The sequence below is a fragment of the Gopherus evgoodei genome, chromosome 14 (assembly GCF_007399415.2).
Source record: "Gopherus evgoodei ecotype Sinaloan lineage chromosome 14, rGopEvg1_v1.p, whole genome shotgun sequence".
NCBI lineage: Eukaryota > Metazoa > Chordata > Testudines > Testudinidae > Gopherus > Gopherus evgoodei.
In genome coordinates this window covers 7,720,523-7,744,049 of record NC_044335.1, presented here as the reverse complement: position 1 = coordinate 7,744,049, position 23,527 = coordinate 7,720,523, and the positions used below count along the sequence as shown (strand labels likewise).

At 42.7% G+C, this 23,527-nt stretch overlaps 1 protein-coding gene across 1 annotated transcript in view; it reads left to right on the top strand.

Moving 5' to 3' along the window:
- NTSR1 (neurotensin receptor 1) overlaps positions 1-23,527 on the top strand; it is a 112,697-nt gene that overhangs the window by 72,118 nt on the left and 17,052 nt on the right. The window contains exon 2 of the mRNA XM_030533812.1: positions 13,955-14,156. Within this exon, the coding sequence (XP_030389672.1) occupies positions 13,955-14,156 (202 nt within the window). The remainder of the gene's footprint in view (positions 1-13,954; positions 14,157-23,527) is intronic.

The following is a 23,527-nucleotide window of genomic DNA, read 5'->3' as shown; positions in this document are numbered from 1 at the left end:
GTGCAGCATGTATACATCTTACTAAAAGCTTCCTTTCAATCAGTTGTGACTTTGTTTAGTTATTGCGTAGACATGGCGGGGATGTGACTGTCAATATCGATTGCTGTGTCAAGACAAACTCTCCAGTGTAGGAGTATAAGGAAGTATGTCTAGTGTTAAAATCCTAGCTGGCAGCCTGTAAATGTCAATTTGAAAAAAGATGGAACCGCCATTGAAATATAAGATTCATACTGATCCTGGCGCTCCTTTAACTTACACCAGTTTATAGACTCATAGACTCTAGGACTGGAAGGGACCTCGAGAGGTCATCGAGTCCAGTCCCCCGCCCTCATGGCAGGACCAAATACTGTCTAGACCATCCCTAATAGATATTTATCTAACCTACTTTTAAATATCTCTAGAGATGGAGATTCCACAACTTCCCTAGGCAATCTATTCCAGTGTTTAACTACCCTGACAGTTAGGAACTTTTTCCTAATGTCCAACCTAAATCTCCCTTGCTGCAGTTTAAGCCCCATTGCTTCTTGTTCTATCATTGGAGGCTAAGGTGAACAAGTTTTCTCCCTCCTCCTGATGACACCCTTTTAGATACCTGAAAACTGCTATCATCTCCCCTCTCAGTCTTCTCTTTTCCAAACTAAACAAACCCAATTCCTTCAGCCTTCCTTCATAGGTCATGTTCTCAAGACCTTTAATCATTCTTGTTGCTCTTCTCTGGACCCTCTCCAATTTCTCCACATCTTTGTTGAAATGCAGTGCCCAGAACTGGACACAATACTCCAGTTGAGGCCTAACCAGCACAGAATAAAGTGGAAGAATGTCTTCTCGTGTCTTGTTTACAACACACCTGTTAATGCATCCCAGAATCACGTTTGCTTTTTTTGCAACAGTATCACACTGTTGACTCATATTAAGCTTGTGGTCCACTATGACCCCTAGATCTCTTTCTGCCATACTCCTTCCTAGACAGTCTCTTCCCATTCTGTATGTGTGAAACTGATTGTTCCTTCCTAAGTGGAGCACTTTGCATTTATCTTTATTGAACTTCATCCTGTTTACCTCAGACCATTTCTCCAATTTGTTCAGATCATTTTGAATTTTGACCCTGTCCTCCAAAGCAGTTGCAATCCCTCCCAGTTTGGTATCGTCCGCAAACTTAATAAGCGTACTTTCTATGCCAACATCTAAATCGTTGATGAAGATATTGAACAGAGCCGGCCCCAAAACAGACCCCTGCAGAACCCCACTTGTTATACCTTTCCAGCAGGATTGAGAGCCATTAATAACTACTCTCTGAGTACGGTTATCCAGCCAGTTATGCACCCACCTTATAGTAGCCCCATCTAAATAAGGTGGGTGCATAACTGGCTGGATAACCGTACTCAGAGAGTAGTTAAATCAGTGAAGCTCATGGAATTATTCAAACAGAGGTGGCTCTGAATCAGCCACGAATGTGCAGTTCTTTGTGGGCTTCCCAACCCTACAGCTTTGAGGATGTGTCTAGCTAGGGAAAGGGAACACTCATATTTTTTGCTTGGTTTCCTTTTCCTGAGGTGTACACATCTGAGGTCTGATTCTCCTCACTTAAATCAGTTTTACACTAGTGTAATTCCATTGACTTCAAGGGGATTAATTACTCCTGATTTACATTGTAAGCAATAAGAGAATCAGCCCCTTAGTTCACTCTTTAACATTTTCTGCAGTTTGCTGCATAATTATGTGAGGGTTCTTTGACTAATTCCTACTGATAACATAAGAAAAAAACAAAAACAAAACTAGTGCTGATTTCCCCTTCCTGCCTCTTTCAGATATGTAGCCTGATGCTATCATATGTCCTCTATGGTCACTGCTGTGCTGTGTGCTAACTTCAAAGGTTACATCTGTAATTCATAGCAGACTGTAACATTTTGACATCAGATAGCTGTGCATGTGAACAATGTTTCACATCATTATAACCTTTGTTTTAAATGTCTCCAGATGATATTTAACACTCTGTTGAGAAGGTTTTGCTTGGGTGGAATTAAGTTGCTCCTGAACCTCCTTGGTCTATGGATATCATTCCGAGAGCAAAACAGTTAGAGTACCTCTTCTGGACTACATGAGATCCCTCTAGAGAAATTCAAGCTCTCCCAAGAGTCTTCTGTAGAATGCAAAATATGGACACTACTGATGTGGGTCTTTTTAGTTACAGTATCTTAATACCTATCAGATTGTATGAACAATAATATTTTGCAGCTATATCTCTACATGCTTTAGAAAGATGGGAAAGTATTAATGCCACTGGTTTACACAGAGGGAAACTGAGGCACAAAGCTGTTGGGTGTTTTTTCTTAGCTCACACAACAAAATAGTGGCAGAATGATGTGCCTGGTCCCAAAGAGAGTATAGAATCATAGAGATGTAGGGCTGGAAGGAAGGTCAAGAGATCACCTAGTTCATCTCTTTGTGCCAAAGCCGGATTGAGTACACCTATGTTCTGCTATTTTAAATCGTTTCCCACATAATCCCAGCTCTGAATGTTTCCTACCTGTGGGTTTCTACACATCATCACTGGTTGCCAGGTAAGCACAGTACCAGACTGTGAAATTCTTTGTTTCTATATTTTGGGTAAATGTGTTACATTGTTACTTGCATTGTTTTTCATAGCACTGTAATTAATAGCAATTGAATAGCATAGTATGTTAATAGCATTGTAATCAAATATGTTTGTTGATTTGTTAATAGCTCTCTGATAGGAACAGGATGATCCAAACATAGCTTCCTCATGCACAATTACCTAATGACCATGGACATTGAGCCTGGCCTCCAGCAAACCCTAGTGCAGTCCTGGGGCAGTCTTCCTCAGAGAGTGACAATTACGTCAACTTGCATCAAAATGTCTGGGTGTCCCAGAGAAGTATACACCAGGAATGAGAACCAAATTAGACCCCAGCCGGCCCAGCCTCCCTTCCCTCACTGGAGCCTTCCCCCAGCCCCCAAGCACAGGGCAGGCAGGTGGCACATGGCCCCCCACACTCCCCAAGCACAGGGCAGGCCAGCAGTGCATGGTTCCAGGCCTCCCAAGCACAGGGCAGGTAGCCCCAGTGCCTCCAGCCCCTCCCCCTCAGCACTGGCTGGCCCCAGCCCCCCAAGTCTGGGCCACCCTCGCCCCAGCCCCAGCACACTGCTTTCCTGAAGAGGAGCAGCCTCCTGGGCTAGGGCCAAGGGGGAAGGGCAAGCAGGGCTTCAGGGAGGAGTGTGGACGGGGCCACACCAGGCTGTTTGGGAAGGCACAGCTTTTCACCATCTATGCGATAGGGTGACCAGATATCCTGATTTTATAGGGACAGTCCCAATTTTTGGGTCTTTTTCTTATATAGGCTCCTATTACCCCCCACCCCCGTCCCGATTTTTAACACTTGCTGTCTGGTCACCCTACTATGCGATTCGCCACCCATGCTAGCAGAGTGATGAATTTAAGTTCCCAGACTTGTTGTTTGAAGGTGTTGTGCCTTTGAGAATGAGGACTGAGAGGTCAGGTGTGGAGTGATCACTTTCTGAAAAGTGTTCACCCATCAGTGATATGGTGTTTTGGCTATCATTTTTCTGTGTTTGATGATCAATACCCCCCACAACACACCTTTCAAGATCCATGGGTCCTACACACGCTTATCACAATATGTGATGTACCTCATCCAGTGCAATAAATGCGCCAGTAACAACTATGAGACAATCACTTGACTTTCAAATTAGTTTTCCTTTGTGATTCCTGTGTAATTTTCCTTTTGCTGAAGCTTGTCATACTCTGATTGTCAGAACATGCAATATTGCAATTTGCTAGGGGTGTTTTAATTATTAAGAGCTAAAAATAATCATCACTAGTTTAAAAAAAAAGATAATTATAAGCAATGAGTGAGAACTGGAAATTTTGTAAAGTTCATTTAGTCAAATTATCAAGATTCTTAGCAGTCAAATGTTGATCTAACAGAATGTGCTCTTCTGATTGACATATACGAACAATAAATGTCTCCACTATCAGAGGGAGAATAATTTATTTTTAATTTCCACTGGAAATTAGATGCACCAGAATGTGGTAGATTGTTAGATCTTAGATACAGGGTTTAATTGGTTTGCTAAGAAACAAAAAGCAAATGATTGTTTGGATTATTGGAAGTTTCTACCATCATATTCCAGAAAGTCCCTAAACACAGAGACGCTAATGACCATTTCACAAGTGGTGCTCTTGGAATTCAAGAGGGCTTATCCATCTTAGGTATTTATATAGCCCCCATCTCTGTAGTATCTGAGCATCTCACAATCTTTGATGCATTTACCTTCACAATACCCTTGTGAAGTAGGGAAGCACTTATCCCCATCTTACAGAAGGGAAACTGAGGTACAGAGAGGCTATAAGAGACTTGTCCAGAGTTGCATCAGATAGTTCTAGTGGATCAGGAACTGAACCCAGGTCTCCCACAGCCTGTGTGCTAACCACTGTACCATCCTTCCTGGTGTGTTGATAGAGAATCTCTGAGCTAAAACGTCCTCACCAGCAGAAAATCAAGAGCTTCACGGTCAGTGTCGCTCTCACACCTCAAGATGTGTGCTTCAGCTCATAGCTGAAGGCTTCCTAAAGGTATAGTTGATGTGAGAAAATGTGAGCACAGAAAGAGCCGTCTGTCCAGGTCAGTTCCTAGCACCTCACTGTTTTCCACACTCCTCTGCAGCATATTCTATATTTCAATTATCAGACTTCCCACATCCAGAGAGAGAAGAAAGAAAATTGGCTTTCAGTCTCAGAACTCACTGCTATAAATTATCCTTCATTTTGGCCAGTTCCCATTCCTAGTCCCTATTTGATTTTCTGCTAGTTGACATGGCAGGCAGCTGTGTCCTTGTCTTAGAAGGCATAGTTTTGGCATCTCTGAAAAATTAAATATTTGCCTCTGCTGTGACCTCCATGTTTCATCATGTAACAAGGGTGGCGGGGGTGGGGTGGGGTGGGGTGGGGGAATCTTTCTCTTGAGTCATACTTGAACGTTGTTACTGTGACTTGATAGGAGCCTCAGTCTCTTCCAGGATAAAGTTATCAGAACTTGAGGTTCCAATTAGCCGTCTATCTTGGTCCATTTTGACAATTGTTTATTTTCAACTATCTCTCAGTTATGCTTCTGCTCAAGCCAACTTGCTTCTGTGCTCACAGTTCTTGGCTTTTCTCTGGCTTTTGAATGCCTCAGCTTTCCATAGCCAGATGACACTGGAATGGTTTGAACTGTAAATAAAACGGCTCCTCGGGCAAACAGTATTTGCAAAGAACTGCAGATCCGTTCTGAAGGTTTTGTTTAAAAATACAATTGGTTTTATGTGGTCTGTTGGCTTACGAGATCCATTTTGCTGGGAAGGAAATTGTAAATCAGAACCAATGGAACAGCTGAAGGCTGTATAATGCTACTAAGAGATTCTGGAATTTGTCACTTAAATGCAATTCAAGGCGACTTGGGTTGTCACATTGGTATCAAGCTTCCATAACGAGAAGTTGACTTATCTCAATTAGATCACAATCTTCCTTCCAGGTTGTCTACATATCCTGAAACAGCTTAGGACAATGAGGTTCTTCTTTAAGAATAACAACAGTCTCCAAATGTCACAAAAATAAAGAGGAGGATGGCTTAAGGTGAAAGCCAAGGACTCCACTGACTGCTAATACCTCTCACTTTGAATCTCAGCTTTGAACTTCCATTTGATGCATCAGTGGAAAAAGTACTTAATGTTCAGGATTGTCAGTGAAGACGTTTTGTGGCTGCAGGCTGTTAAAAGGGGAAATGAAGTGCACTTGAAAATATATGATAGCTGGGCAGGCTTATCTGGAGATATGATTCCTTAGGACCAGATTCCGAGCACATAGGAAGGAACACACAGTATCTTGCAAAACAAATCCATCGCATAATCCATTGGTACCTTTACCCATTGCTTTGACAGAGTGACTATGTGAATCACCTTCTTCCATTCTGACCTCTTCCATGGTTTAGACTAATCCTCAATGCTGACAGTAATGTGTCTCTTTTGGCTGCAACCAGTAGAGCCTGAAAATTACCCTCCTTGATTTTTCCCTCATGCAGAGGCATTCTCTTCCTTTGGCACATACGTGTCAAGAGGAGAAGTCACATGTGAGGCCAATGCTTAAGTGCTGTCATGAAGGACAGACGTTCTGTGTCACAGCTGGTCCTGGCAGTGTTATTCAGGGTGCACTTGGGAGAGCATCATTGCGTGGTTCCTATGATGCTTAGGGAAGTCTGCCAAACAACTTGCAAATGAGCTGTTACCCATGTGGCTGGTTTAGAGACAATGGTCTTGCAAGTTCTTTTGCAAGGTTGTTCCATTCCAGTGGAAGTTAAATGTGACTGTGAGACAGGCTCTGCACTGGGAGTAGTGTTTGGACTGAACATCTGAAACTCTCCAACCCTCTGTGTGCTTCTCCCTTACTCCTAAAAAAAAGGAGTTGGGCCTGGACAGATGACTGTGCATTTAAGGATGTAGATGCTAGTGTAGTGCTCAGCTACACACTCCCCTTCTAGGTTTTAGTCCTGCCTCCAGGTAGGAGCATGTAATTCATGGTAACCACACCAAAGCATTCCCATTAATGCAGGATCAGGTTCCTATGTGCTTTTTACCTTGGTGTAGAAATGCAACCCATTGCACCCTCCATTATGTGCATGCATATAAAGTACGTCCAAGTGAAGGGATGTTTTTAGCCCCCCTTCAAAAACAGAAAAGCCCAACACAGAGTTTGTGTGAGGAGCTCATCAATATAAAAGCAGAATCCTTCCAAAGTGGCCCAGCTACTGAAGGGTGTTGCTCCTGGGATTAAAGAGAGGCCACATAATAAATCTTTCAGGGCTTCTAATTTACAGAATCAATTTCAGCCCTCCCCAGAGTCGCTAAGTGAAGTGAATGGTCTATCTTAGCTATTGATGTTGCAAATAAATTCAAGTCAGCCTCAATGGTATCCCAGGGAGACCACGTGAGCAGAACAGTTCAGGGGAGACTACACATAAGCACAGTGCATCAGAATAAACCTCAGCAGGGACTGGTGGAGTTTCTGTTTTGAATACAGAAGAGTTAGAGTTACAATAACAATCACAGGAAAAATCCCTACAACAGAGCTGGATGGGGCTCTGATTTAGTTTCTCTGTGGTTTTGCTAGTCTCTTGTTAGCATCACTGCACGACTTCTGTGAAACCCACAGTCACAGCTGAATCGACAGAATTCAAACAAACTTCAGAGAAGCTTGATTTTATTGAGGTGATTGTGTGAGGCTGATGAATTTTGTTTATCAGAAATTTGATTAAATTTTTATAAATTTCCATCTGTTTTATTTCTCATAAGCATATGAAGTCCCAACCCAGTTCATCCATCTTCTGTGTCAATCTGCTGTTAGGTGTTAAATGTGTTGATGTTTATGTGGAAGTTAGGAACTCACTTGGCAATAGGGAGTTAAAAGGAAATCAGGTATCAAAAAGTCAATTTCTGGTATACCTAAAGAGCAGGGAGTAAAGAGTTGACTAAACAAATCCCTCTGTTGTCCTTTGAACTGCAGTAAGGCCCAGTAAGGTTGGGGCACCATGTGTTGGGCTCTGTACAAACAGAAAGAAAAGAGGTCCGATTTTCAAAGATATTTAGTTGCCTAAAATACAAATTGGCACCTGCTGGGATTTTTTGAAAAGCTCCTAAACAGGTTAAGTGCCTAATTCCCATTGAAAGCATAGGCCAAAAACGCAACTTTGGAGACTGATGTTATATGGCAGCAAACACTCTGTATTGGCTTGGGAACATTGGCACCGCTATGGGCACCTGCGTGGCCCCGCAATATGCCAATATTTTTATGGCTGACCTGGAACAACGCTTCCTCAGCTCTTGTCCACTCACGCCCCTTCTCTGCCTACTCTGCATTGATGACATCTTCATCATCTAGACCCTTGAGAAGGAGACTCTGGAAAAATTCCACCACGATTTCAACAGCTTCCACCCCACCATCAATCTCAGCCTGGACCAATCTACACGGGAGGTCCACTTCCTAGACACCATGGTGCAAATAAGTGATCGTCACATTAACACCACCCTATACCGAAAACCTACTGACCGCTATGCCTACCTTCATGCCTCCAGCTTCCATCCCAGGCACATCACACGATCCATTGTCTACAGCCAAGAACTAAAGTACAACCGCATCTGCTCTAACCCCTCAGGCAGAGACCAACACCTACAAAATCTCCACCAGCATTCTCAAAACTACAATACCCACACAAGGAAATAAGGAAACAGATCAACAGAGCCAGACATGTACCCAGAAGCCTCCTACTGCAAGACAAACCCAAGAAAGAAACCAACAGGACTCCACTGGCCATCACATACAGTCCCCAGCTAAAACCCCTCCAACGCATCATCAGGCATCTACAACCCATCCTGGACAATGATCCCACACACTTTCACAGGCCTCGGGTGGCAGGCCAGTCCTCTCTCACAGACAACCCGCCAACCTGAAGCATATTCTCACCAGTAACTGCACACCGCACCATAGCAACTCTAACTCAGGAATCAATCCATGCAACAAACCTCGATGCCAACTCTGCTCGCATATCTACACCAGCGATACCATCACAGGACCTAACCAGATCGGCCACACCATCACCGGTTCATTCACCTGCACGTCCACCAATGTAATATATGCCATCATATGCCAGCAATGCCCCTCTGCTATGTACATCGGCCATACTGGACAGTCTCTACAGAAAAGGATAAATGGATACAAATCAGATATTAGGAATAGCAATATACAAAAACCTGTAGGAGAGCACATCAACCTCCCTGGCCACACAATAGAAGACCTTAAGGTGGCCATCCTGCAGCAAAAAAACTTCAGAACCAGACTTCAAAGAGAAACTGCTGAGCTTCAGTTCATCTGCAAATTTGACACCATCAGCTCAGGATTAAACAAAGACTCTGAATGGCTTGCCAACTACAAAACCAGTTTCTCCTCCCTTGGTTTTCACACCTCACCTGCTAGAAGAGGACCTCATCCTCCCTGATTGAACTAACCTCAATATCTCTAGCCTGCGTCTTGCTTGCATATATATACCTGCCCCTAGAAATTTCCACTACATGCATCTGACGAAGTGGGTATTCACCCACGAAAGCTCATGCTCCAAAACATCTGTTAGTCTATAAGGCGCCACAGGACTCTTTGCTGCTTTTACAGATCCAGACTAACACGGCTACCCCTCTGATACTTATTCAGGAGGCTATATTTTTAGGCCATGACAGTCAGATGTTTGTTTGCATCCAGTAATCAGACACTCACCACTGTATTTAAGAAGTTGCCATTCTTCAGCGAGCAGACTCATCGTGGTAGAGATGTGTCTTCCTGCTGAGAATTACTCTGCTAGTCAGTATATTTTCCTTCATCATCAAGGAATAATGGTACAAATGCTGCTGATGCATCTGAGAGTTAGTCTGAACTGTACATGCATTCATCAGTATCATGGATTGGGACTGATCCGACCTCTGTCAGAGTCAATGAGAACTTTGCAGTTGGCATAATGCCTCTAAAGAAGATGTCTGCTTGGAGAAATAAGTAAATCACTTATAGCCAAATGTTCAAAGGGTTCTTTCCTTGTGTGTCAGCACCAACATGCATGCCCAAAGCACGATTAGGATGCATAGACTCCAACATGCATGCACACGAGCCGGCCAGATTTGCATCTCTGACAATGGCAGGTTTCCCATTGTCTTCAATGAGAGTTGGATCAGGCATTATAAGCAACATCATTCTTTCTCTGTGTAGACGTCCGCTGTTGGGATTCGTCCCTCTCTGGGGTGGCGGTGAGCCAGGCCGCCTCATTACATGCCACAGCAAACGACAGTTCCGGGCTTAGACCCTCAGGCAGGGGCTGAGCAACCAGTTCAGTATATTAAGCCCAGGCCCTGGGTCAGGGCGGGACAACAAACAACAGTTCAGGGCTCAGACCCTCAGGCAGGGGCAGAGCAACCAGTTCAGTAAGATAAGCCCAGGGTCCTGGGCCTGAGCGTTGGGTGAGGGGGAGACAGCCACCCGTGAGTGGGGTGTCGGGGGGACGCAGGCCCACCCACTCCTCTGCGTCCCAGCCCTGGGCCCTAACAGCGGCAGGCAGCCTGCTGCTGTGTCAATGGGGATCCTGGCCGCAACACACTGACATTGGCTCTGGGTATGCTGCAGCCAGACTAGGGTCGGCTGCCGCTGGCCTACTTCCAGACTCCCCCTCGGGGCCTACCTGGATCCTGGGTCATCCTCCACAGGGTCCAGGTGCATGGGTTCGTCACGGCCGGGGCGGGGTGGTAGGTCCGGCAACGCCTCTGGAAAGTCGGCCCAGGGTAGCTCTGGCGGCTCCTCCGGGTAGCAGGCACGGGGGAGCTCCGGTGGCTTTTCCGGGTAGCGGGCACGAGGGAGCTCCGGCAGCTCCTCTGGTTGGTGGGCGCGGGGAAGCTCCAGCAGCTTCTCCAGGTAGCGGGCGCGGGGGAGCTCGGGCCGCTCTGGGCGGCTGCCCCGGGTTGCAGGAGTCTCCCAGTCCCGAGCTCCCTGAGGGACATCGGCTCGTTCCGGCTGCTGGGGCTTATTTGAGCTCTGAGGGCCCGCCTTTATAGTTCTGGGTCGGCGCCTGACCCTTTGCGGGGCGGGCTCAGAGCTCTTTAGCTCCTCCAAGTCCGGCCTCCGGCTGGGCTCTTCCTACTCTGGGCTGGCTGGGAGCCAGGCCGCCTCACTACACTCCTGAAAATGAGGTGGCGCTGGGCCACCACTCAGCTCAGTTTCGAGGCTGAGCTCACAGAATTTGATTAAAAAGAAACCCAATAAGAATAAAACCACAGAATACTTGGGGTAGGAGGAAGGAGATAGGCTTTTAGCAGCATTCATTGCTTTGAGGAGGATGTGCTTGTAAATAATTTTGGACAGAAATTAAAACCTCCTGCCTCTGGGGGAGGCATTGATTCTGTCGATAATATTTTATCATAAGAGCCTGGGTATAAATCGAGAAAGGAAAAAAATAGTCTTTCAAGGTAACTGCCTTCCACCAAGATCTGATTTTCGAATTTTGTCACTATAAATTCTTAAAAGAGAAAGTCAGTAAGTTTCCTGATAGTTTCTCAGGCTTTCTGAAGAGTGCACAATAGCAATGAGATATAAGCAAAGAAACAGGGCTTTAAAGAGCTCTATAAGGATATTGGATGATTCCTGTGTGATTGCTGTGGGTGCGGCCAGTTTACGGGCAGGGCCAAAGTTTCTAGCTGAAAGTTAGTAAACTCTGAAACACAGGGAAGTGGGTAAAGCATTTCTCTTTGAGTGCAGTAGTTATGCATCAGGTAAGAAAGAAGTGTATCCAGCAATTAGAGAAACAGAAATGGGGGTGAGGACCCCTGGGTTCTTCTCTTAGCTCTGCCGTTGTGCTGTGTGAATTTGGGCAAGTCGTTTTACCTTTCTATGTCACAAGTTCATCCCTACCTCTGAGGTGCATTGTGAACTTATCTAAGTAGATCCAGATGCTCAGTCAGTGTTAATCTGCACAGCTCCATGTATTTCCATGGAACTGTGTCACTTTGGACCAGATGAGACTCTGACCCTTAATATTTACAGAGCACTTTGAGGCTTTGGGGTGGATTTCAAAAGATGAGGCATTTTTTAAGGCCCAACTGTGTAATGTACCAACAAGGTAAGATATCTTTTTTGTAGAAGATACAGGAGTCTTGCTTAGAAAATGTTCAGAACAAGAGCAATTAGCAGATAGTCTTAATGAGCTGTATCTAGGAGTTTCCTCAAGAAATTGACCGTAGAGGAACTTCATTGCTATTGCTAGCATTAGCCAAAAAAGACCTTCTCCTCAGATGGATAGCTAGAGATGGAACACAGCTGGTTATTTTGTTAAAGTACATTAGGCTCTGGAGCAAATTGCTATGCATTACATACAATTTTTTTGGTCTAGCTAAAGAAAAGTGGGTAACAACAATTCTTTCTCTATTCTCGAAAACTAGACTTACATCTTTCTTAGATTTATGAACCAAAAAGGTAAATACTTGTAACTGCAGTGTGCCTGTTATCCAAATGTTTGTGTAGTACTTATTTTTTGCATTACTGCTGGTATAAATAATTCATAAAACTAATTGGTGTGTATTTATCTAGCCATTCCTTCATGATATTTATAAAGCACTCATCATCCAAGTGGATGATCACCATGCCTGAATTAGATTGAGATATAGCTGGCGGAAATAACAGCATATGAAACCATTCTTCTAATAAGTTATCATCTGTTTGTTTGACTTTCAAATGATGGATTTTGATTTATTGTTTTAGACCGTTCAGCTGTGATGGAGACTTGGCCATTTTGGGAAATGAAGTTAGAAGGATCTCTGTTAAACTGCTAATTTTGACTCTGGCAAAAATCCCTATAATTTTTTGTCTTAACAAAACTGTTTTAATGGTTTCAGGCACTTGTAGAAAATAGTTTAAATTGTAAATGTTTTGAAATTTTAAAACTGTTACATTCATTACTTTTTTTTAAGGCTCATGGCTTGTGGTGCTTCACAGACGACTAAGATGGAAACAAGTCCATGCGGATATCATAAACTACCCAGACACTGCCCTTGTAGCTTAGGACGTCCACAGAACACCCTAGTTAAATGATTTCCTTGCAATCACTGTAGCTCATTTTCCACTCTAGAAATTTGAGCTTTCTGAACAAAGGTTTCCAAGGGTGATAGACACTTCACAACTACACATTTCTCTTGCAATTCTGCCAGTGAGGTAGGGTTAAATATAAGTGCTAACTACCTACACCTAGACCTATAACACTCTCAGTTCCTACAAATGTACAGTCGCCAGAGTCTAAGAGTATAAAGACTTCCATTGACCTCAATGGGCTTTGAATCAGGCCATAATAATCATGGTGGGAAATACATAATAAGCTTTCCAATTCAAATGTATAGGAGACACAGGCTTGTTAGTCTGATATACACTCATCAGGTTTCAGCTCAAAGTTTAATGCCATTGTACAGTCCCTTTCCTAACTCTCTCTTGCTCTCTCTCACTGTACTGTGCAGGTGAGCCAGAGTTTTAAGACACTGGAGTGGCAATATAAAGTGGCTGCGACCTTATCACACTGAGCCTTGGCATGGGTTAAAAGTACATCCTCAAGAGGTAGATGCCTCTAATTTTCTTGAAGTTGTTGTTTGTTAAACTCACTTCCTGGCTGAGTTTGTAGATACTACAGCGAGAATTCGCAAATGTTTCTGTTTGATCTCAAGGGTGCCTCCCACTTGAGGCAATCACTGATTAATTTGATCTTCCATTTAATTTTGTCAAAACCCCAGGAGCCAAATAATTTCTGTTAAAAACAATACAACTTCCGCTTTTTATTCCAATCAACTTTCATTCTGAGAGCACAAGGGTTATTGGATAATTTGATCACCCGCTAACAAAAAACTGTCATTAAATCTACAAGGAAAGGCCACTATTCTGAATGCAACAGAAGAAACTGAGCCCAAGAATTGCCCATGACAGGAAAAGAATACAATAAGAACTGCTATTCAGAAAACATTGATAAGAGCTACCATATACTATGAAAGCTGAAAAGTATCCTGCTGATCATGTGGTTAACAAGATTGATGGTTTATTTCAATCAACAAACTGCAATGATATAGGGGCAAGCCACCATAACTGGAGAAAGATTGATTTAGCCACTTGCATCCAGTTTTCTGCCACCCGATGTGAACCTTTTCACCATTGTTTAAGTTTCTCGTCTGTGCAATAAGTCATGCATTCCAAAAGCTAAATATGTAGCCTAAGTGGATGGAAAAGATTTCCATTGCATGCTGTTTATCTGATATCATGTGAAATAACATATGATCTCCTGACTGAAGTCCTATGTGGGTTTGCCATTTGTATCTCCTGCAGGTCAACACGTTCATCTCCTTTGTGTTTCCAATGGTCGTCATTTCTGTCCTGAATAGTATCATCGCCAACCAGCTCATCATCATGTTCAAGCAAGCGGCACAAGAAAACCAGGTCTGCATTATTGGAGGACAGCAGACGATGCTCAGCATGTCCATGGAGCCCAGCCGTGTGCAAGCTCTGAAGCACGGAGTGAGAGTCCTGCGTATGTACCTGTTAAGCATTGAATGAGTTAGCAACATGTTCTGGGACATACCTGGTAGAATTACAGATAGCAGCATTAGATCTGGTTGTAGTTTTTCTCCAAATCTTTTTTTTTTTCCCAGTGAAAAATGGCCTCTTTTGAAGCCCAAAACTTCCATAAGAAAGCTTTTGGTTTACAAAATTTTCCAGTTTTTCCTCAAACCCCCAAATTTTTAATTTTTTCGTTTTTTCTCCTTTCTTTTTCTCTTTCCCCATTTCCCCCCAAGTTTGCCAGTGAATGCAGTAAAATGAATGCTATCTAGGCTTTTGAGAGTTTTTAATTCTTTTTCTTTTTTTCATTTTCCTTTGCCACACTCTAACTTTTCCAAACCCTCAACCTTGGAAAAGTTGAAGAGTGGCAAACAGAAAAATGAAACTCTGTAATTGTGCGACTCAGAAGCTATTCAAAAGTTAGAGAAGTTTGGAAAAGTTGGAGTAACATAAGTAAAAGCTGCTGAACTCGAATTAATATGCAAATTGGATACAATTACCTTAGGTTTAAACAGAGACTGGGAATGGTTGGGTCATTACACTAATTGAATCTATTTCCCTATGTTAAGTTCTCCTCACACCTTCTATGGGGCATCTCAATTATCACTTCAAAGGTTTTTTCTTCCTCCTGCTGACGATAGCTCATCTCGATTGATTGGACTCTTCCAGTCTATATGCATATTTCCATCTTTTATGTTCTCTGTATGTATAAATATCTCCTGTCTGTGTGTTCCATTCAATGCATCTGAAGAAGTGAGCTGTAGCCCACGAAAGCTTATGCTGAAATAAATGTGTTAGTCTCTATGGTGCCACAAGTACTCCTATTCTTTTTATAAGTAAAAGCAACCTCCTAGATATCACTTATTTTGTTGTGCTCAGGGGAAAAAACTCAAAACTATTATTATTGTAATCAATAATTATAATACAAATATTATAATTATTATTACCCAAAAATTATTCTATTTCAAACTCTAAAGTGGAAACAACTGCCAAATTTCCTGCAGAATTGTTTTTTTCCATTTTTAACCAACCATGTTATTTGACTTGTGTCTTATCACTAGTGAACGGATGACAAATTTAAGGTTATACAGTTGCATGATCATTTGTGGAAGCACTTAAGCAGATCTTTAAGTCCATCCTTATTTAGAAAAACACTTAAGTATGTGCTTAAAATTAAGCATGTGCTAAAGTGCCATCCCATATAGGTGAGCTTTCCTGAATCAGGGCCCAAATACTGAAGCCATTTTATTTATAACTTGTGATTTTACCAAGAGATCAAGAGCTAAGCAGCCAGATGCTAAGGATAACCTGTGCAGTCAAAGATTTGGATCTGTACTATGCACACAATACAAAATGTGCACAATTATCTCAACTGCATGTGTGATTAATGCTGTTTGTGTATGCAGTTACAGTAATTATGCATACAAATACAATTCAGTTTTTGGACGGAGAGTCTTCTCAAAATCCATCCCCTTTTATTTCTTAGTCCAATTTATTTTCCTTATCATGTAGTAAAATCAATAATTGCTGTGAAAATATTTGTCACTTTATTGGAGCTGTGCAGAAGAATCAGCTTTTCACTTAAAATGTAACTATGTGTGAAAAAAGAGACTTTGGCAGATATTGTATGTAGTGTTGTTGCACCTGTGTCGGTCCCAAGATGCTATAGCGACAAGGGGGGGTGAGGTGATATCTTTTAATTCTCACCATCAGAAGTTGGTCCAATAAAAGATATCGCCTCACCTGCCTTGTCTTTGACAGATATTCACAGCTTTGATCCAGGGTTCAGCTTTGCCATTTCACCATTTCTGTTGGTGAAAATGGCAGAATCCTAAACTTTGGACGAAATCATGAATTTTCATCCCTTTAAACTTCTGAGGAAATATTTTTTTCCCTGCAAAACTTGACATTTTCACAGCACATTTGAAACAATAATGTTAAAATGTCACAACCAGCTCACCTGATTTCACCAAGAACACACATGGCCTATTTTTTCTCTGGTTCTTCTTTTATGACTTGAGGTTTCAAAATGAGACAGTTTAACTCCCTGAGGACAGTTTGGTTTTTTAATTACATGGGAGGGAATGGACAGTGTTATAATTTCTCTCTGAGGGACAGGGTTACTTTCTTTTTCATTTGCTGCTCACTGGCAGTGGCGAATGGCTGCTGAGGTTTTGCTCTGGAGGTCCCGTTAATGGGTTCTGCAGCTGGACGGAGTTCCAGCAGTCACTCAGTGTCAATGAGGAGAAGGAGGAACTGCATTGTGGAGCATCAGGAATGGCTTCATCTGCACATTTGCGCTAAAGCCACTCAGGGTTCAGTTGTGCCATATAAGTACGGTCCTGCACTGAAGGTTTTGCTGAATCGTGCTGTCCCAGAGGGCACCCAAGTTAGTGCATCTTCCAGAACTGCCCAGGACACATGTGGAATGCGCCTTTTCAGTGCAATGGACCACGCCTCCTAGCCATCCTCTTCAGCTCCCTTTGGAGTGGAGAGCAGCCGTAGCCCCACACACTCCATGTGCTCAGGCAAGCACGAAGCTTGCATTTGTGACTGCACAGAGGCTGCATTTTGCATCTTTCCCCCAGCCCACATTGTGCACCAATACACAGGAAGGCCACTGTCTGGCCCTGAACCACTACACTAATAAACCGTGGGCTTCCATAAACTACAGCCAAACTAAACTTCTGAATAATTTAAATATGGTTCAGGTAGACATGCAGGCCCAGCTTTTGCAAACATGCCCAGGCAAATTTTCATGTGCAATAATGGATTCACATTTGCACACATAGTTATTGCAGTTGCACAGACAATTGCCATAACTAGTAGTGCATATGTTGTCTAACCAACCATTTGTATGTGCGTTCAGGATAATTAGCTAGAGAAATTAGGCTATTGCGGGGGTGCCTATTGAAGTGTCGCTGAGAGTTTCTGGTTGCTTGTTGTTGTGGTTAACACGATTTATCTTCTTGCTTTCTGTACACAGAGTCCATAAATCTATTCAGCACATATGCTCACTTGTACACATTCTTGGCGGTAGAGTTTATAAATGAAGCCAAGAGCAAAACTACTGACAGCATTTTAATGGAAAACGGTTTAGTCAATAACACTTGAGGCAATACAGAGATTGCTTTGTTCCCTTTATTTCTGTGCTGAGCTGTGGTTCAGACACAGGTCAAATCAAAGATCTCGAACCTGGAAGTAGAGCTGAACTGTGGCAGACTTGATGTCTTAACTTAAGGGGACAAGGGAAAAGCAAAGGAATATGGAGGATAAACTGGGAGGTGATAAAACAGAATCAGTTCAAAAATGGCACAGAATTCTAATAAAAGATGCTTCTCTTCTGTCTTATATGGTGACAGCCATGGGTAGAAAGCACAGTGTGACTGTTTTCTGGCAGGTTTCAGAGTAGCAACCGTATTAGTCTATATCTGCAAAAAGAACAGGAGTACTTGTGGCACCTTAGAGACTAACACATTTATTTCAGCATAAGCTTTCGTGGGCTACAGCTCACTTCTTCGGATGCACAGAATGGAACGCACAGGCAGGAGATATTTATACATACAGAGAACATGAAAAGGTGGAAGTAGCCATACCAATTGGAAGAGTCTAATCAATTGAGATGAGCTATCATCAGCAGGAGATAAAAAAAACCTTTGAAGTGATAATCAAGATGCCCCATAGAAGGTGTGAGGAGAACTTAACATAGGGAAATAGATTCAATTAGTGTAATGACCCAACCATTTCCAGTCTCCGTTTAAACCTAAGTTAATTATATCTAATTTGCATATTAATTTGAATTCAGCAGTCTCTCTTTCGAGTCTGTTTTTGAAGTTTTTTGTTGCAAAATTGCCACTTTCAAGTCTGTCACTGAGTGGTTAGAGAGGTTGAAGTGTTCTCCCACTGGTTTTTGAATGTTATGATTCCTGATGTCAGATTTGTGTCCATTTATTCTTTTGCATAAAGACTGTCTGGTTTGGCCAATGTACATGGCAGAGGGGCATTGCTGGCACATGATGGCATATATCACCTGCACATCTACCAATGTGATATATGCCATCATGAGACCATTCTTATGTTCTAATTTCATTGCTTTAAGTTTCCTAATTTCTCTCAGGAAGTATGTTTTCATCCAACCGTCAGAATATCATAGGCTAGACTTGGCAGCTCTGAATTCACTCAGCACAATCATTAGAGCAGTACATTACCAAAAGAGGCTAATGGCACTCAGAATCGGTAGCTCATGAATTAACACATCATTCACACTCTTTGCTAGCTTTTGCATTCTTTCTTGGCTACATTTACTTTTAGTTGTGTCCTAAATAATGAGGAAGTTCAGAGCCAAAGAATGTCTGAGTTGGGCCCTTTTATAGAACAGACTGGCAATTTATTAAATGTGTGGGTTCCTGATATTAGTCCTACCCAACTGTCACTGTAGGTGTGAGAATCAAAATTCAAAGAGCTCAAAGAGCTGGCTTCGTTCCAATATCTTATGAGGATAGTTCTGGGTAATTTCCTCTGTGTGTCAGCATGATCACTCTAAATCTCCTTGAATAGAATGCACAGAGTTTTGCCTTCCCCTCTCCAAATTTTCCATCCAGTTCTCTCATTATTAATTATGATTAGTATTAATTATTAAATAGTGCAGAGCTTTACCTCTTTACTACTGAAAGATGTCCCAAGAGGTGTGAAACTTCTGTGCAGCTGGATTTCCTGGTGTTCTGCTCATTTGACTTTGTTCTGTGGTAACCTTTTGCCTAAACAAATCCACTATCTGCTAACAGTGAAGTGGTTTATGAATCCAGGGCTTACTGTCTTCTAAGACTTGAGTCTTTTATGCATATATGTGTATAACAGCTCCTAATATACCACCTGCAGTGTGTAAAAACTTGCCATCTGTTATCTGCTGATTATTTGCTCTTCTCATATAGAAACCATTAAAAGAGACAGAGTATGTGGGGTAATATCTTTATTGGACCAACTTCTGTTGGTGAAAGGTACAAGATATCAAGCTACACAGAGCTCTTCTTCAGGGCTTGGGAAGGAAATCAGAGTGTCTGAGCTAAATACAAGTTGGGACAGATTGTTAAGCATAAGGGGTAACACAGGTTGTAGAGGCCACTTGAAATGGAGTGGGCAATAAAGGTTAGACAGTGACACAAAAGGAGTTTGAAGTGGGTCATTGGGGTTAGCAGGCAGGTGTGTATTACAAATTGCTAGAATGAGCCATGAAACCAGTATCGCTGTTTAGTCCATGAGTTTTGGTGTCTAGCAGCATAGACTCATAGACTCATAGACTCTAGGACTGGAAGGGACCTCGAGAGGTCATCGAGTCCAGTCCCCTGCCCTCATGGCAGGACCAAATACTGTCTAAACCATCCCTAATAGACATTTATCTAACCTACTCTTAAATATCTCCAGAGATGGAGATTCCACAACTTCCCTAGGCAATCTATTCCAGTGTTTAACTACCCTGACAGTTAGGAACTTTTTCCTAATGTCCAACCTAAATCTCCCTTGCTGCAGTTTAAGCCCATTGCTTCTTGTTCTATCATTGGAGGCTAAGGTGAACAAGTTTTCTCCCTCCTCCTGATGACACCCTTTTAGATACCTGAAAACTGATATCAGGTCCCCTCTCAGTCTTCTCTTTTCCAAACTAAACAAACCCAATTCCTTCAGCCTTCCTTCATAGGTCATGTTCTCAAGACCTTTAATCATTCTTGTTGCTCTTCTCTGGACCCTCTCCAATTTCTCCACATCTTTCTTGAAATGCGGACACAATACTCCAGTTGAGGCCTAACCAGCGCAGAGTAAAGCGGAAGAATGACTTCTCGTGTCTTGTTTACAACACACCTGTTAATGCATTATGAGTTTAAGTTCGCAGGATTGTCTTTTGAAGGTATTGTGGAGGTTTTCTATTGTTTCCAAATATATTTACCCAATTTAGTCAAGCAACAAGCTAAATAATTCTCACATTTCACCGTTCAGTGCCTGCTTTTTGAATTCATTCATGAGTATTTTTAAATATTTTCAATATTTGAAAAGTACTTACATACTGACTGGTGCACACAGGTAATGACTGATGCACACCGGTAATATATGCTTTAAAACAAAAACAACTGGTATTTTAATACTTGATATTTAAAACATGCCAGTGGACACATAAAATCTTGCCCTAGATTGGATACTAGATATGCAGGTTGGGGGCAGCCAAATTAGGAGGTGGGTGGGAAATGCAGGAAATGCTCCTGTCCCTTTAAAACAAATCAGGGACACCGGGTCAGACTTCCCAACATTATCAATTGCACAATAACCAGGTTGTGGGTAGACATGTGACACAATAAAAAATGATCAGGTATCAGTTCCAAGTCTCCGAGTGGATGGTTACAAACGAGAAAATATTTTCAATTGTGGGGTGAAGTGCCCCTTGAGAGAGTCTGTTTGAGCCCTTAGGGCTTGATCCTTCGCCCAGTGAAGTCCGTGGTAAAATGGCATGATCAGATAATTACTCACCAGCATGCCACAAAAGGGTGAACATAGAGCCTGGTGTCCACGTAGGGTGGCCAGACAGCAAATGTGAAAACTCGGGACAGGGGGTGGGAGGTAATAGGAGCCTATATAAGAAAAAGACCCAAAAATCAGGATTGTCCCTATAAAATTGGGACATCTTGTCACTCTATATCCAGAGTGTAGAATTCATAGGCACAGCAGACTGGCCAGGGTAACCTTAGTATCCAGCATGCTAAGGGGCAGCATGCAGTTATGTTGCCCCAGGAGCAGGGCAGAACCCAGACAGCGACCATGAGGTCACAACCTGGTCCCTATTCAGGCCTCAACTGGAGTATTGTGTCCAGTTCTGGGCACCGCATTTCAAGAAAGATGTGGAGAAACTGGAGAGGGTCCAGAGAAGAGCAACGAGAATGATTAAAGGTCTTGAGAACATGACCTATGAAGGAAGGCTGAAGGAATTGGGTTTGTTTAGTTTGGAAAAGAGAAGACTGAGAGGGGACCTGATATCAGTTTTCAGGTATCTAAAAGGGTGTCATCAGGAGGAGGGAGAAAACTTGTTCACCTTAGCCTCCAATGATAGAACAAGAAGCAATGGGCTTAAACTGCAGCAAGGGAGATTTAGGTTGGACATTAGGAAAAAGTTCCTAACTGTCAGGGTAGTTAACACTGGAATAGATTGCCTAGGGAAGTTGTGGAATCTCCATCTCTGGAGATATTTAAGAGTAGGTTAGATAAATGTCTATTAGGGATGGTTTAGACAGTATTTGGTCCTGCCATGAGGGCAGGGGACTGGACTCGATGACCTCTCGAGGTCCCTTCCAGTCCTAGATTCTATGAGTCTATGAGCTGCTGGGGTACAGACATCATGTTGTCTTCCCAAAGTTCATTGACCCTGCTACAAGAGGCAGGAAGGTTTCCTGGGGATGCAGTCTCCATCCGCTTGCTGATTTGTATGTAAATGGAGCGTCTTCTGTTTTCGTTCCACTCTGCTTCATTTACACGGAGACAGGTAGTTAGCTTCCTTCCCTCCTGTTTCTCCCTGTGTTTGGTCACCAATGTTAAAGCATAATGTCAATTAAAAGCCATAATTCCTCATATAGTGTTAATACAGACATTTCACGATGATATAAACCACCAGTGTGTCACTGGCTTTCGTAAAAGACCTCACCCGATACACTTTGTAATATTGTATACAAGTAGTTGATTCAATTGCTTATCGTTAGGTTCAGTCCCCTATCTATAAAGATAGGGCTATTCTCCCACACTGCTAGTTCAATGACTTTGTACCTTAATTGTCTCTGCCTGACGACCAGGCTGGTCAGACAAGCAAATACACACTTCTTTGTCTAAGGCAAACCGTGCTTATGCGTTGCTTGCCAAACACATTTTAAAGATATAATTCTAGCACCTATCCACAATTCTTTGTACACACCTTGTACATACCTCACATGAGAACATTAATGATCAGTGAGTTATTAGTAGTCCAGTAATATATTACATGCCACCTTTTGGGTAGATATCATGACGAGTGTTAGGTGTACTGAGTATGTTAGGCCTGACAAAAGTTGCTGACGCAGAGTAGTGAACCACCAATGGGCCTCTATGTCACAATGAGGGCTGGTTGTTAATTATTATTAACTGTTATTAGTATTTATTTTATAAGCTGCATATGTATAGGAACCATTTCCCACTGAAATGCAGCAACTTCTGGGGTGATGGATCACAGCCACACAGATAATTGATACATGGCCTGATGCCAAGCCCACTGAAGTCAGAAGGAGTCTTTCTATCGACTTCATCATGCTTTAGATCAGGCCTATAGTGCACAACAATGAAGAGACGAGACCCTGAGTTTAAGGATGCCAGGAAGAACAGGTGGTCCTTTTGTGTGACATATCCCACACGGCAACTCGGAGCCCAATCCCAGCAAAAGTTTACCCATCCCAGTGAAATCAGTGGCACTCCTTGGTTGAAGAGGGTTGGGCCCTTGGATTCTGAGGTCTTCTCTAAAAGACACCAAAACAATTATCTCAGTTTGTCTGCTTTGGAAGGATGAAGGGCTGAGCTGACCCTGCTGGAATTGAAATCAGCAGCTCCAGAGTACTTAGAGATTTCAAACTTGGTGCTTACTCCAGTGAGCCATTCTTTATAGCAGCTTCAGAGGGTTGTCTCTTGTCAAATGCCATGTGTCTTCAAATCCAACTGACTTCAAAGGGAGCTGAGGGCCCGCGACACCTGCTGCTAGTCTCAGCTCCTCCTGGCGTCATGACCATATAGACATTAATTTAATTGTGTAAATATTACATGAAGCGTGTAATGTACTGCACCAAATTAGCACAACCTCTTTTCCAAGAATTATTGCGGTATTCAGTGACCTGTTAGCCACTGCTGGCACTAACACTTTTAACTGTCTTTTATCTCAAATAACATGGTAACATTTGTTTTTCTTTATGCAATATCTTCTCTTGCCATGGTGTGATGACCACCATCTTGGCTGACACACTGGGGACCTCCAGAACTGAAAGCATACTGGCTCTGTAGGTGGGGGCTGTAACAACTCATATCCCGTGTGGATCGGCACAGTGGCGGACCTGTAACACACACTTTCCATAGGCATCAGCTAAATGAGAATATAAAACAGGTACACATAAAAGCTGCCTCTCTAGAAATCAGCATTAAAGCAAATGTAAGCCCCATTACACAGTCTGAGGTGGCATTGCATACCAGAGTGCACATTCCTTAAGAGGTGTTGGAGATGAATAACTACGGACCAGCTGACCCTCGAAAAGCTGAGATGTTTAGTTCAGGTAAGGCTGGGAAAAATGGCTTGTA